The sequence below is a fragment of the Mustelus asterias genome, chromosome 3, assembly GCF_964213995.1.
Source record: "Mustelus asterias chromosome 3, sMusAst1.hap1.1, whole genome shotgun sequence".
NCBI lineage: Eukaryota > Metazoa > Chordata > Chondrichthyes > Carcharhiniformes > Triakidae > Mustelus > Mustelus asterias.
Genome location: NC_135803.1, coordinates 122,503,598 through 122,518,275, shown reverse-complemented (window position 1 = coordinate 122,518,275; position 14,678 = coordinate 122,503,598). Strand labels below are relative to the sequence as shown.

Sequence of the window (14,678 nt, the reverse complement as noted above, 5' to 3'; positions counted from 1 at the left end):
CTCCAGGAATGCTTGAAAGCACCCAAGGGGAGAAGGAGGGCATTCAAGCAAGACAAATCATTTGCTTTTGAAATGTTGCCCTTTTGGGTTGAGAAATATATTTTTCACATTTAAAACTAAATAAATAGATTAAATTATTGCTGGTAATATAATGGAGTGGCTATAAAAATGTAAAACTATTTATACAATGTTCTCCTTCCATCAATTTTGGCTGGTTCTCTTTTTCCAAACATTGCACAAATTCAACCATGAAATCCAAATCTTAAATTTGAAGCTGTTCAAAAACATTGTTATCCTAAAATCACAACAGAGTCTATAAGGGCTGACAACTGATATATCCCTGAAATTGCCTGGTGAAGTTTCTGTCTTGTGCGATTATTTTATAAGCAGTCCTTAATACCCTGTGATCTACGACGGAAAATTTGTCTTTGTGTTGCATTTGTTCCGCAGGCAATGCCAGAGTCCCTGTGACATTGTACAAGGAATAAATGCAACATGTAATGAACGTAGCACATAAACACTCTTTAAATATTGCTTCTAATTTTTAACCGACATCTAACTTTTCAGTTTGCTCCATGATCTCACCGTGGTCACCGCAGTTTTAGGCTGATTAGGATCGCTGTCAATAGCTTCCACACTGAGGTTATACTGTTGGACAGACTCATAGTCCGGTTGGGTAATCAACTCGATGGTTCCTTCTTTTGGATCAATCCAGAATCGCATTATAATTTGTGAGTCTCCAGAAATGATTTTGTAGGTCACCGCATTCACTGGAAAATCATCATCTGTGGCATTAACTTTTCCAATCTTGTGTTTTGCTGTTTAGACAAAGTAATTTTTGTTTTAAATCTACTTTTTGAGATGTATGCTGGAATCTATAACGTGCAACAAATAAATAGAACTGTAAATGGTGGAGTCATTTAACACTTGCACACTCCTGGCATGAAGGGGTGAAGGTATGGGAGGCAGATTGGGCAGAATTTTACCTGCGTTTGGGCAGAGTGCGACGGCGGGTGGGAAAAGCGGCATTGAAACCGTTGGCACCAATGGTGGCTTTCTCTGCCATGTCATTGGGAACATAGAAAAAAAACCCGCAAGGGATTGGTGCCGCGACATAATGCAAACAGTGATCCCATCCCACCAGCAACATAGTTTTTCAAAGTTGGGGTGCCATGCCTAAAAGGCAACCCCACTGCACCAAAGTTCATATGGAACCACACCCCCCACTCCCCCTGGCACTGTCCGCTGGCACTGACCTCTGGCACTGCCTGGGCAGTACCAGGAGGCAGTGCTAGGGGGCAGTGACCAGGTAGTGCCCTGGGGTAGTGCCTGGGTATGACCCTCTCCACCCTGAGCGATGCACTCACCTGAGCTCCTTTGAGATGTTTGCCTGAAGGGTGTTTACTTTGGAGACCAGTCGTGATTCACGCTGCGCTGCCCTCATGCTGACGTGAATGGACTTTCTTAAGGGAGATGATTGAGGTGTATATAATGATATGTAAATGTATTATAATGATGTTCCTGACATTGAACGTCGGGGTTCCTGTTCTGTCACAGGTGGGAGATGTGTGGGGGGGGGGGGGGGGGGGATGGCGGGGGGGGGGGGGGGGGGGGGGATTTGGTGGGGAGGGTGGGGGGGAATAATTGCAGCGAGACTTTCCGCCGACATAAAACACAATTTGGGTTTCTCACACGATTTTCCACTCCCGTCATCAAACTCACCTGAAAAGAACAGGAGCTGAAAATCCCAGCCGTTGGCTTGGGTTGTTATAACAACTATACTGTCAGCATTTACTGTCATTCCATTGGGAAAATGACAGGCGCTTCTGGCGGGCACCCACACACAGTTAAACATGGAAATCCAAAGGTTGCTGCCAATGATGAAAGGTAAGAAGTTTAACAACACCAGGCTAAAGTCCAACAGGTTTATTTGGTAGCAAAAGCCACAAGCTTTTGGAGCTCCAAGCCCCTTCTTCAGGTGAGTGGGAATTCTGTTCACAAACAGGGCATATAAAGACACAAACTCAATTTACAGAATAATTGTTGGAATGCGAATACTTACAGCTAATCAAGTCTATATTCTTAAAGACTTGATTAGCTGTAAGTATTCGCATTCCAACCATTATTCTGTAAATTGAGTTTGTGTCTTTATATGCCCTGTTTGTGAACAGAATTCCCACTCACCTGAAGAAGGGGCTTAAGGCTCCGAAAGCTTGTGGCTTTTGCTACCAAATAAACCTGTTGGACTTTAACCTGGCGTTGTTAAACTTCTTACTGTGTTTACCCCAGTCCAACGCCAGCATCTCCATATAATGATGAAAGGTCACAGACCTGAAACATTGCAGCATGCCCCTTGCGGGTGTGTTTTTGGCAGGGAAGCACATAAAATGGGATGGATATTATATTAATTGTCCTACCAGTAGAAACAGTTTCCCCTTCATTGACCTCATCAATAACTTTATTAATAGACTACTGAATAAGGCCACAGAGTGTGGAGTCAGGGGACTGTGGCAGAATGGATTGCTGACTCCTGCCAGACAGTGCAGTGAACAGTTGTTAATGAGAGTGACAAAAGGTGGGAAATGGTGCTCTATAAGGAACAATCCTGGGATTACTGTTCATCATAATTTACTGCAATAGTTTGAGCTTTGGAATCAAAAGTACTATTTCTAAACTTGCACAGAACACCATTTGGGGTTAAAGTCAATACTGAGGAGGACCGCTACAAGTTACAAGGGGCATTAATGAATTTGCAGAATGGGCAAAATTATTGGCAAATACAAGTATACATGGATAATTGTATTTATTATTGTCACAAGTAGGCTTACATTAACACTGCAATGAAGTCACTGTGAAAATCCCCTAGTCGCCACACTCCGGCACCTGTCCGCGTACACTGAGGGAGAATTTAGCATGGCCAATGCATTGAACCAACACGTCTTTCAGATTGTGGGAGGAAACCAGAGCACCCAGAGGAATCCCATATAGACACTGGAAAAATGTACAAATTCTGCATAGACAGTGACCCAAGCCCGGAATCAAACTCAGGTCCCTGGTGCTGTGAGGCAGCACTGCTAATCACTCTGCTACCGTACCGCCCAGACAAGTAAGAGATAGAACATTTTGGAAGAAAGAATGCAGGGGGAGGTTACTTTTTAGTTGGAAGGTCCAAGTCTAGATGGGGGAGAGAGACAAAGGGACCTCTGAGTATAAATACATCAATCATCAAAAGTTGTGGCAAAAGTTAGCAAGCCCATAAAAATAGCAAACCAAGCACTATATTTATATCGAGAGAGATAAAAGTAAAAATGGAGAGGTTACGCTAAAGCTGCATTGAACCTGAGTTACACCACACTTAGAATGCTGCAGCAGTACTGGTCACCATATTATACAAAAGAAAGTCACTGGCAAGGGAGTGGAGAAGATTTACAAAGACGATACCAGTATGTGTCAGTATATACATCAGGAAATGATAGACATCTCTTTTCTCTTGAGAAAAGAAGACTAAGGGTTGACAAAATAGAGGGCTTTGAAAGTCAAAACATTTTGATGGAGTGGATATGGAGATAATGGACACGATCTTATTGCGTGTTCACGCCATGCTTCCGCTATGTAGACGAAGAATTTGGTGTCAAGCCAAATCTCCATTCACTGCAGCGGGATGGAAATTCATAGAATCCTACAGTGCAGAAGGGAGCTATTTGGCCCATCGAGCCTGCACCAATCACAATCCCATCCAGGCCCTATCCCGGTAACCCACTTATTTACATGAACAGTCAGAAAATTCCAGCCAATGTTTCCACTTGTGGGGAAGAGCGTAACTAAAAGCCAACAACATAAGATAGTCATTAGGAAATCCAACAGGGAATTTCTAATTGGCCACCACTGGCAATGTCGTTCTCTGGGTTCTGCTGCCTCTTAAAATGAGGCTGCTTCTCTCTTTTGGCCTAGGTCACAGGACTTGCCAGTAAAATTCAACCAAAATTTCTGCAGGGGCCCAGGAGACCCTCAAGACACAGCATGATTAGGGAATGGGAGCAGATAGTCAGAGAGGTTCATTTCCAGAGCCTGGCCCTGACTTCTTGGCAGCTGTACCTCTCCATTCATTCAGCCCTGGGAGTCATACCACTCAAACACAATCAATGACATTCTTCCTCTTCTTTTACGGGGCAGGAGGGAGCAGAGTGGGAGGCAGGCACAACTGCATGAGCTAGACCCTTTGGAGGAAATGGTTCTCTACATCATAAGGATGATTGTGATAAAAAAAAACCATTGTATCCAGCATTGCTGAGAACATTCAGAATGATGGCTTGTTTCTGCCTTAAATCCCTTCTCAAATCTACCTCACCCACTTCCTGCTATCTGGCATGATGTGCGAATTGCAGAGGGTACGAGCATGGAACTCCACCCCACCCCTCTTCCCACACCTCAACCATCCCCTTCTGCATTTCTGCTATCAGAGGCCCAAGAGCTGCTGTCTCACAATGGTGCACCATCACCTCATGGGGGAGAGCCAGAGCCACACCTCTGATGAACAAGCATTTGATCTGATGCTCACAGCCACAGCTTGGGTATTGACACTGTTCTTAACTTGGAAGGTAGTACAGAGTTGGAAACTGCTCAGGTTGAGTCAGCAGGCAGGAGAGGGCTGCAGCAAGGCTAAGGAAAAGGAAGATGAGTTTACATGCAGGGGCATGGATGAAGACTTTGAAGGGGCAGCATGCAGAATGTTAATGGGCGTCTATACCAGAATGCATGGTGAATTGGCAGCCCCGTCAAACAGCCTGTTGCCAAGAAACATGGAGAACTGCAGCTCCAACATGACACAAAGCTATATGCAGAGCTTCAAGGCCATTCTTTCCAGCGCAGACATGGTGGCAAAGAACATGACATCACTTGCAGACACACCTATAATGCAACATCTAATGGCTAATGTCTCAATTACAGCACAGGCAGAAACTAGAACATATCTCAGCTGAGGTCATGTGATCAGTGCTTGTTGCCATGTAGGCTCAGACTACTGCCATTCTAATCATGGATGTCAGAGTTCAAAGTGGCCCGAAGGTTTTCACAGCAGCCCTTTGACCTGTCCTCCAATAGATTTCTAAGATTGCTGAGGCACTGCCCTCTGGGAATGACAATAGCCCCGTGAACTTGCCTGCTAAGGATGACAACATTTCTGCTCCCATCACTGCCTCTCCACTGTCCCCTTGCTGTTGCCCCTCAGCCAACCAGCCCAACTTTCTGCTGACAATGCCAAGGTGGTGCAGTCTGAAGTCAGGCCTTCAAGACCTAGAACTGCTGAAATGTGTCTTACAAGGCCATCTGCAGTCTCCTCTTGTCTTCCACCAGCCATATTGCAGCCACTGGGGTAGCAATGTGTTAGATGCAGTAGGACAGTCAAAGACACTCGCAAGGGAGGCACCAAGGGGATGCACAAGGGTGAATAATTCTGTTTCGTATGTATTGTTGGATGAATGTTTGATGAAATGGTTTATTTATTGATTATTTTTATTTCAGCATTTTGGCCAAGAGGGTGCTTGTTTGATCCTTCTCAGATGGGTTGAGACGTGGGGAATTGTAGAGGAATGGTAAAGATGGGGTGACATCTTTGGGCATTCAGAGTCAGAATGGCCTTTCATCTACAGCCCATCTGATGAAGCATCTTGGATGCCTTCTCCCTATTTCCTCTTCCTCCTCCTCTATCACTGTCCAAGATGGCCTCCCTATATCTGATGGTGAGGGCTGCAATATTAATGGTGACTGTCATTAACATACAGTAAGCTTTGTGTTATCTGGCACTCTACCAACCAGGATTCTGTAGGAACAGGGATTTCTGACAGTTCAATTTTTTTTATCACATTTAGTGTTCAGATAATGTATTCTTGAAATAAAATCAATAGTAGCAATCATAGATTGTAAATCTGCAGAACTCGTTTTTCAGCGTTACGTTGAAGTTGTTAAATTATTTGGCCAGTTTTGGCTATTGTACCTGATGAAAGGTATAGCGCACCTTGTCCTGCGTCCAGAGCAACGTAACTTTCTGTTAACCAACATTTTTGATTAACTAACCCCATCCATTTCCCGAGGATGCCAGACAACAAGGATTTTACTGTATCCTTACTTCTCCAGCAGGATTCACCATTCTACATGCGCTTGAGTGAGTGTTTGTGTACAATATATTATCTTTACTTTTCAGTAATACATAGATACTTAATGCTGCATAATAACCATTAAAATTATTTTTCATGACAGAAGATATCATGACTCACCGGCCTCTGTTTCGAGAACGTCAAAGATGTACGGGTCCTTCTCAAATTTAGGACTGAAGTCATTTACAGGTGTAATTTCTACAATCACTGTAGCAGTTGCTGTCAAAATCAATTTTTAAAAAATTATTTTACAAGTGTCCTTTTCTGGTTTCACCTGTAATATGCAAAAACATCTGATACAACTACGAACATAATTTCTTCTTTATGCTTTCGATGAAGCTGAAGGATTGCTGGTTGGTGTTTTGAATCAGTGAATAGGAACATAGAAAACAGAAGCAGAAGTAGGCCATTTGGCCCTTCGAGCATGCTTTGCCATTCATTTTGATCATGGATGACCATCAAATTCAGTATCCTGATTCCCCCTTCCCCTCATAACCCTTTAGCTCCAAGAGCTATATCTAATTTCTTCTTGAAATCACACAACGTTTTGGCCTCAACTGCTTTCTGTGGTAGTGAATTCCACACATTCGGCACCCTCTGGGTGAAGGAATTTCTCCTCACCTCAGAACTAAAAGGTTTATCCCTTATCCTTAAACTATGACCCCTAGTTCTGGACTCCCCCGACATTGGGAACATTCTTTCAGAATCTACCCTGTCTAATTCTGTTAGAGTTTTATAAGTTTCTATGAGATCCCCTCTCACTCTTCTGAAGTCCAATGAACATAATCCGAACTGACTTAGTCCCTCCTCATATGACAGACCTGCCATTCCAGGAATCAGCCTGGTGCACCTTCGCTGTACTCCCTCTATAACAAAGATATCCTTCCTCAGATAAGGACACCAAAACTGCACACAATACTCCAGGTGTAGCCTCAACAATGCCCTATACAATTGCAGTAAAACATCCCTATCTCTATACTCAAATCGTTTCACTATGAAGGCCAACAAACCATTTGCCTTCTTTACTACCTGCTGTACCTGTGCGCTTACTTTCAGCGACTGATGCACGAGGACATCACGGTCTCATCTCTCTCAATTTACACCCGTTCAAATAATAATCTGCCTTCCTATTATTGCTACTGAATGATAATAATTCCACTGTAAGCCTGACTAGTTACCATAACAGTCTCTTTCTAGCCACAGTGGTAAGTCCATTACCTGAACATTATATTCTGGTCAGTATATACTCATGAAACTGTAAGTACGGATGTCAGAAAAGAGGTGAAAGAGCATCCAGCCCAAGCACTCTTTTATGAAGTGAATCACACTGTGAAGAATTTCAGGGAGAATGGTTGAAAGTCCAAATAAGATGTACACTTCTCTCCAACACATTAATTAATTGTCTGGCAATCAACATTTTCAAGGCTGAATTTTTAGACAAACAAGTGGAAGCCACTGCGCAATAACCAAAGCAATTCTTCATAATCATATGATGAAGCAGGTATGGTCTGCTTTATCATTTTTGTTTACTAAACTCTGGCCATTTTGCTCAATAAAAACTGCAACATTTAGCACTAAAGAGCCTATTGAGTGTGCTATTAATAAGGGACATAATTGCATGGTGTAAGAAAGTGCTTGGAACTGCTGACTGTGAACGCTTTGTAGGAGGTTTGGCAAACAGCAGTAAGAAAAACGTCAGGAGGCCAGCAGCTTGTTAATGGAATGGGCAGATTGGTTGCAGATGCCATGTAATGTGGAGAAGTGTGGGAGGAAAAACAAGGAATGGTGGTTTATAATTAATGGAAAGAGGATGAAGGGTGTGGATAAACACAGGGTTCAAAGACATAATTCTCTGACAGTGGGAGTGCAGGTAGATAAAGCCACAAAAAGGTCAATAGTATTTTGGCTTTTATAGATAGAGGAAAAGCGTAAAAGAGCAATGAGGTAATAATTTATTTATAAGATAGGTTAGGACGCGATTCTCAAACTTTTTGTTTGCAGGATCCCATTTCAAATGGATAAGTAATTGTGGATAGCCCATCTATATCACAGTGCTGTATAATTGAAGGAAGATTAGGTGATGTAGATCAAGAGGGAAAAAGAGAATGAATGGCTGGAATTTTCCAGCTGTTTGCACCAGCGGGATTCTCTGTTTGCGTTGCAGTGAATGGAGATTTGGCTGAGTGCCAAATTCTCCGTCCACGCCTGTCACGGTGGTGGGGCGTGAACGGCTGACAAATTCCGGCCATGATGTTCGACAGCTTGTATTTGAAAATGGGCGGCTCCTATAACCAACGGAAGAGGAAAGTCTGCGAGACGTGCAGACATGAGCAACATGGGCAGGATTTTCACAGAGTCGGGAAAATTCCTCGGACCTTTAAAGATGGTGCATGGGACCACAATGCAGAAGTTCCAGATTCATTTCCAATTGACCCAATTCTTGCTGGCAAGGAGAAAGGGGCAGGGCATAATTCACATGGGAGGGAAACTCAAACTCGGCAGGGCCATTTGAACTTAGTGCTGAGTTCAAACAGACCCCACTTTGGCTGTTACAAAGGCCCGAACCAGCGGTGTGAACAAATTGATGGACTAGTTGTGAATGCTCTTGAAATGTGAATAAGGTGTTTAAGTGTCATGACCTGAAGTTTGCAAATCCCCCACACTTTAAACATGAAAATAAAAACAGGTTTGAAAGGGTAGATTTTATGGGGGACATATTACCCAGTCCCCCGACTGAAGAGTCCCTCGACATCACGTTGACCAGAAACCCAGCTGCCCTGTGGCAATAATACGCTGGGAGCAGCTTTAATTGAATCAGAGTGGGACTTGCGGCCCACTCTGGGAGGAAATCCCGTCACAGAGGGCTCGCAGCCAATCTGATTGGCCGGCAGCTCTGTAGTCCCAGCAGCACCCCAGAATCAAGGAGTGGCAACTTCTGGGATGACAGGCAGTCCAAGATGAAGAAGTAATGCATCCCAGAGTTCAGGCAGGTCAGAGGTTTTGGACGGGTCTGCCTGGCAGATGCAAGCAAGGTGGAGGGGAGGGCTGAAGGAGGTATAGTCATTTCAATTTTAGAGGCCAGGGAAGGCTAAAAGGAGGGTATAATCTCAGGGGGTTTTCCTTGATCAACACAGCAGACCCCTCAAAGGATATGCCCTGTTTTCTGTCTGTTAGCAGCCCATAAAGTGACAGCTGTGAACATTGCGTTCCCTTTGTAATACGGCAGACAGGTTGGGTGAATGAGAAGGTAGCAGGCAAGCAACCTATTTTATTTGATGAGCCCTCCACCTTTAAATATGCAGGAGAGGGACTTTAAACTTCACCATCAGTTGTCAATGAGAGTTAAAAAAACGTTTGCTGGACTGCTCTGATTGACAAGCCAACTGCTGTAAGTTAGAAAAAAACCACAACCACTTGTTCCATAGTTTCAATAGAGATTTTTGTTGACATTCCCCAAGAGCCATTATTAGGTCACTATGAATGCTTGGCTGAATTTCAAAAACTATAATTATGGTCCTCCCCCCTATATTTACCTCTGCCTCCCACCCCCCCATATTCACTATTTCATGTTTTCCCCCATATTGATTTGCACCTGGAGGTTGCACGTCAACTCCCTTCCTCCACATGTTAGCCTTATTCAAATGTAGTGGGTAAAACAGGAGATGGGGTAACTAAAGAGGGATGGAGACAGTGGGTGGGATTTTCCAGCTGTGCTTGCCCCGAAAATGGGAAAGCCCACCTGAGGTTAATGGAACTTTGCGTGGTTCTCCCCCCCACCCGCTATGATTCCCATGGCGAAAAGTCCCCCTAGTGTGCCCATAGAGGAGATAGGGATGAATACAGGATAAATACAGGGCAATATGGGTAAATACAGGTGGATAGGTTTTTGGGTTCACATTTTGTTTGACAGTTTAAAGAGGCTATTAAATGATTAGCTGTCATTGATGTGTCTGGCTACTGAACAGAAATGTGTTTGTTTTTATAAGTGATTAATCACTTGAGGAGATTTGAAAGATTTAAATGGAATTCTTGAAGGGGGAGTTCTTTCACTATCAAGTGTGCATGAATGAGAGCTGTATATGATTGTTTGAAGTTTATTTGTCCATCTCCACATGGCTCCTGAGGTCTACACATAGTGCATACTGGGTGAATGGTTATAGTGGTGGCATGGGAGTATGAGGGGGAATAGGGGGTGGGTGGGGGGACATGAGCTGGCATGGAGGTGGCGTGGGACTGTGAGGAGACATGGGAGGTGAATGAGGGAATGTGAAGAGTGAGGGCTATAGGACTTGACAGCGTCTAAAACAAGCAGGAAGAAATGTCAGAGAGCTGAAGCTAGAGCTTTCAGCCAGCCCACCTCAGCCCGAACCCCCAACCCCACCTCCAATCTCGAGGTATCTAAGATCTGCTCTGGGGTCGATGGGCCTGATTCAATCCTGTAACAGCCTCCCCAGAGCGAAAATTGCATTGAACAGGTTCCTATAAGCTGAGGTGAGACTGCTGAGTTGGAAGATTTTCCATCTTTAAGCTATCCACCTCAATAGCGAAAACCAGGTCTTGTGGTCTCCAGGCACATTGTATTGCGTATTTCAGGGAATGTGGTCTTCTAGCAACAAATTCGGTTCAATAATTAGCAAGCAATTATTTATTCACAATGTCAGCAGAATACAACAAAAACGCTTCCCTCACCAGTGTGTGTAGCAGTCGTTGAATCAGACACCGCAATTGTCATTTTGTATGTATAACCCACAGCAGCACCTGCCACATCTTCATAATCTAGATCTTTGGTTCCCACCTAAGAGGCAAAGATAATGGACAGTAAGACATGTATAAGGAAGACAAAGCAATAAAATTCTGCTTTCGGTAATTTTGCATTCTTTGTTTATTTTGCTGTATTTTCTGAGTGTGTACGCGAAAGAAATCGAAAAACAAGATACCAGAAAATAAAGGTAAAGCAAAGAAAATTCTGGAAGGCGTGCACTGTCATTCAAGGAAGGAGGGGATTGAAACATGAACCTGAAACTGTGAGGGAGACCAGAGAGAGATGGAGAGAGGCCACTACATGATTCTACCCCAAAACCTGACAATGTGGTTATTTAAAAATCCAGGTTCCATAGACACTGGCCAGACATGCCACTGGAGGTGCAGGGTGCCATTCTGCCACTCAAAGATGAGTTAGAAGTCTTATCAAGCTAAGATTAAATCAATTAAAAATATCTTCATTCCCTGCAGGAAACCGAGGGATAGAACAAAAAGAACAAAGAAAAGTGCAGCACAGGAACAGGCCCTTCGGCCCTCCAAGCCCGTGCCATTCATGATGCCTTAACTAAACTAAAAAAAACCTTCAGCCCTAATTCGGTCCGTATCCTTCTATTCCCTCCCTATTCATGTACCCATCAAGATGCCTCTTAAATGTTGCTAACTGCCTGCTTCCACTACTTCCTTTGACAGCATGTTCCAGGCACCCACTACACTCTGCGTAAAAAACTTTCCCCGCACATCTCCCTTAAACTTACCCCCTCTCACCTTGAACCTGTACCCCCTTGTAATTGACATTCCTACCCTGGAAAAAAACCTCTGACTATCCACCCTCTCCATGCCTCTCATAATTTTGCAAACATCTATCAGGTCTCCCCTCAGCCTCCCTCTTTCCAGTGAAAATAATCCTGGTTTATTTAACCTCTCATAGCCAACGCCCTCAAGACCAGGCAACATCTTGGTGAACCTTCGTTGCGCTCTCCATGTCCTTCTGGTAGTGTGGCGACCAGAACAGCATGCAATACTCCAAATGCGGCCTAACCAAGGTTTTATATAGCTGCAACATAATTTGCTAACTCATATACTCAGTGTCCCGGTCGATGAAGGCGAGCATATCATATGCCTTCTTAATCACCTTGGCCACCTGTGTTGCCACTTTTAGGGAACAGTGGACCTGCAAGCCCAGATCCCCCTACATGTTAATGTTCCTAAGGGCTCTGCCACTTACAGTATAATTCACACCTAAAGTTGATCCTTTTAGGATGGCCTTTTAAGTCTTTTTTTAATACTTATTTGGCGCCTTCGGGTAGTACAGAATGGAATCGTGAGAATCTACCCTCAGCAAGCACAGATAATACTGAGTCTAACGGATTAAAACCAAATGCAAATCCCAGAATAGCCCATGAATGATTCCAGACGCCCTCCACACTCCACCCCATCCCCCACCCAAAATCTGGGTAAGTGTGAACGTGGGGCCTGTGAGCGGAAGGAGTGACTCTTCCTGCTGATATTTCCTAATCAGATTCTGGATCAAAATCCCTCATTTGCCACGACTACACATGAATTCTGCCTCTCCTCCCTTCCAGAGAAGGACAAGAATACTTTGATAATAATTACTGATGTATATACGCTTCATGAAGAAAGAAAGTGCAAGTTTCTTTAGTATTTTTTGACCTTTTGACCCCTACCAAACCATCTCACAGTCCGACAGAAAAATCTGCCAATATAATATTTGTGGTCCGTCATGGTGAGATGAATGTATTTTAATCTTCTTGAGGTGATTTCTGTATCTAACTGGAAGAGAATGGGAGAGGGAGAGCAAAACGCAGATAAGCAGGAATGGCAATAAAACTGTAGAACATAATGTAGTGTATACATTATGATCATATTAGAATCAATCTAATATGATTGATTCTAATCAAAATTCTAATCTAATTGAATGATTGTGACACCACTCAATCTGGATCTGTTGCCTAGAATACGAAGGGCACATTATAGGAACCTTTTCTCTAGGAATCCCTGCATTTTTAAACTAATGTTCCAGATGGCCATCACCACTGATTTGTCACTCCTACATTGATAGACTTCATATTACTGCAAGCTAAATTTAAAAGCTTGATCTACTCCAGTAGTAAGATATAATTAACGATACGTTATAATGTACTGTATAAATAATCCCTACCTGTATAACGTTATCTGCTCCAGCTTTTTGCTCAAAGGTCAACCCAGGGCCGAGGGAACCACTTTCAGGAACATATTTTAATGTGTCCCTTGGGACATCAGAGTCCATACAGATTAAAGTAGCAACGACTGTGTCATGAAGAAGTGGTTCCGGAATTGTAGCTCTAAAAGAAAATGATTTTAAAAGCTGTTATTTGGTCAATTTTGTGCCAGGGTTCAGCTTGAACCACGCAGTAGTCCAAAAATAATTGGAAGTTTTACCCAACTAATATTTTACATAATAACGCAGCTACTTGCTGAATTGTGTTATGCAGGCACATCACGATTTACAACTGCTCACTTTGGCCTGAACTTGCATTTTGTTTTATTCATTCGTGGGACATGGGTGTCGCTGATTGGCCAGCATTTATTGCCTTTCCCTAGTTGCCCTTACACTGGTTGGCTGGCTTGGCCATTTCAGAGTGCAGTTGAGAGTCAACCACATTGCTGTGGCTCTGGAGTCACATGTAGGTCAGACCAGGTAAGGGTAGCAGATTTCCTTCCCTAAAGAACATTAGTGAACCAGATGAGTTTTTCCAAGAATCGACAATTGGTTTCATGATCATCAGTAGATTCTTAATTCCAGATATTTTTTATTGAATTCAAATTCCACCATTTGCCATGGCAGGATTTGAACCCAGGTCCCCAGAATATTAGCTGAGTTTCTGAATTAATAGTCGAGCGATAATACCACCAAGCCATCTCCTACCCCATTGCATAAAGAGAGAGAGCCTCCCCTTCATTATCAAAATGATTCCAGAGGCCTGAATCCAGAGGCCCTGCCCCTGATCTGAGTACCTATCATTTTCATAAGGGGTGGAATGGGGCAGGTTCTAAATTGCACATCCATAGTTTGCAAAGGCAACTTCACATAAAATACAGCTGCCTCAGGCTTTGATTTTCATTAATGAGATTCCAAAACACGACTTGTTCACTTTAGACCTGGTAGGAGAAAGTCTAAAACTGCCAGAGTCCTTTGGAAAGAATCATCGAATCCCTGCAGTGCAGAAGGAGGCCATTCGGCCCATTGAGCCTGCGACGACAACAAGCCCACCCAGGCCCTATTTCCGTAACCTCACGTATTTACCTTGCAAATCCTCCTGACTCGAAGGGTCAATTTATTATGGCCAATCAACCTAACCTGCACATCTTTGGAGTGTGAGAGGAAACTGGAGCACCGGGAGGAAACCCACGGAGACATGGGGAGAACGTGCAAACTCAACACAGATAGTCACTCAAGGCCGGAATCAAAGCCAGGTTGCTGGCGCTGTGAGGCAGCAATGGTAACCACTGTGCCACAGTGCCACTCACTAAAGCAAAAGGTCAGGATATGGTACTGGATATGGTTCCAGGAAAGGGCATGTGGTGGCATGGCTGGGATATGGTGAGTGTGTGGAGGGTTGAGTGAGTGTGAGGGCTGGAGGGCTGTTTTATGTTGTTTTATTAGCTTTTAATAATTTCCTGGTGCACAGAGGAAGGGCCTCCACCCAACCCACCTCTGCCAAGGCTCCCATTTTCATCCCCCGCCCCATGCCCTCCCCGGCCCCC

At 43.8% G+C, this 14,678-nt stretch overlaps 1 protein-coding gene across 1 annotated transcript in view; it reads right to left on the bottom strand.

Annotated features, from left to right (window-relative positions):
- Positions 1 to 14,678, bottom strand: part of LOC144491864 (cadherin-related family member 3-like) — an 85,141-nt gene that overhangs the window by 37,689 nt on the left and 32,774 nt on the right. The window contains exons 8-11 of the mRNA XM_078210154.1: positions 13,093 to 13,255; positions 10,842 to 10,947; positions 6,273 to 6,371; positions 586 to 818 (exon numbers count right to left, since the gene is read on the bottom strand). Coding sequence (XP_078066280.1) covers positions 586 to 818; positions 6,273 to 6,371; positions 10,842 to 10,947; positions 13,093 to 13,255 — 601 coding nt within the window. The remainder of the gene's footprint in view (positions 1 to 585; positions 819 to 6,272; positions 6,372 to 10,841; positions 10,948 to 13,092; positions 13,256 to 14,678) is intronic.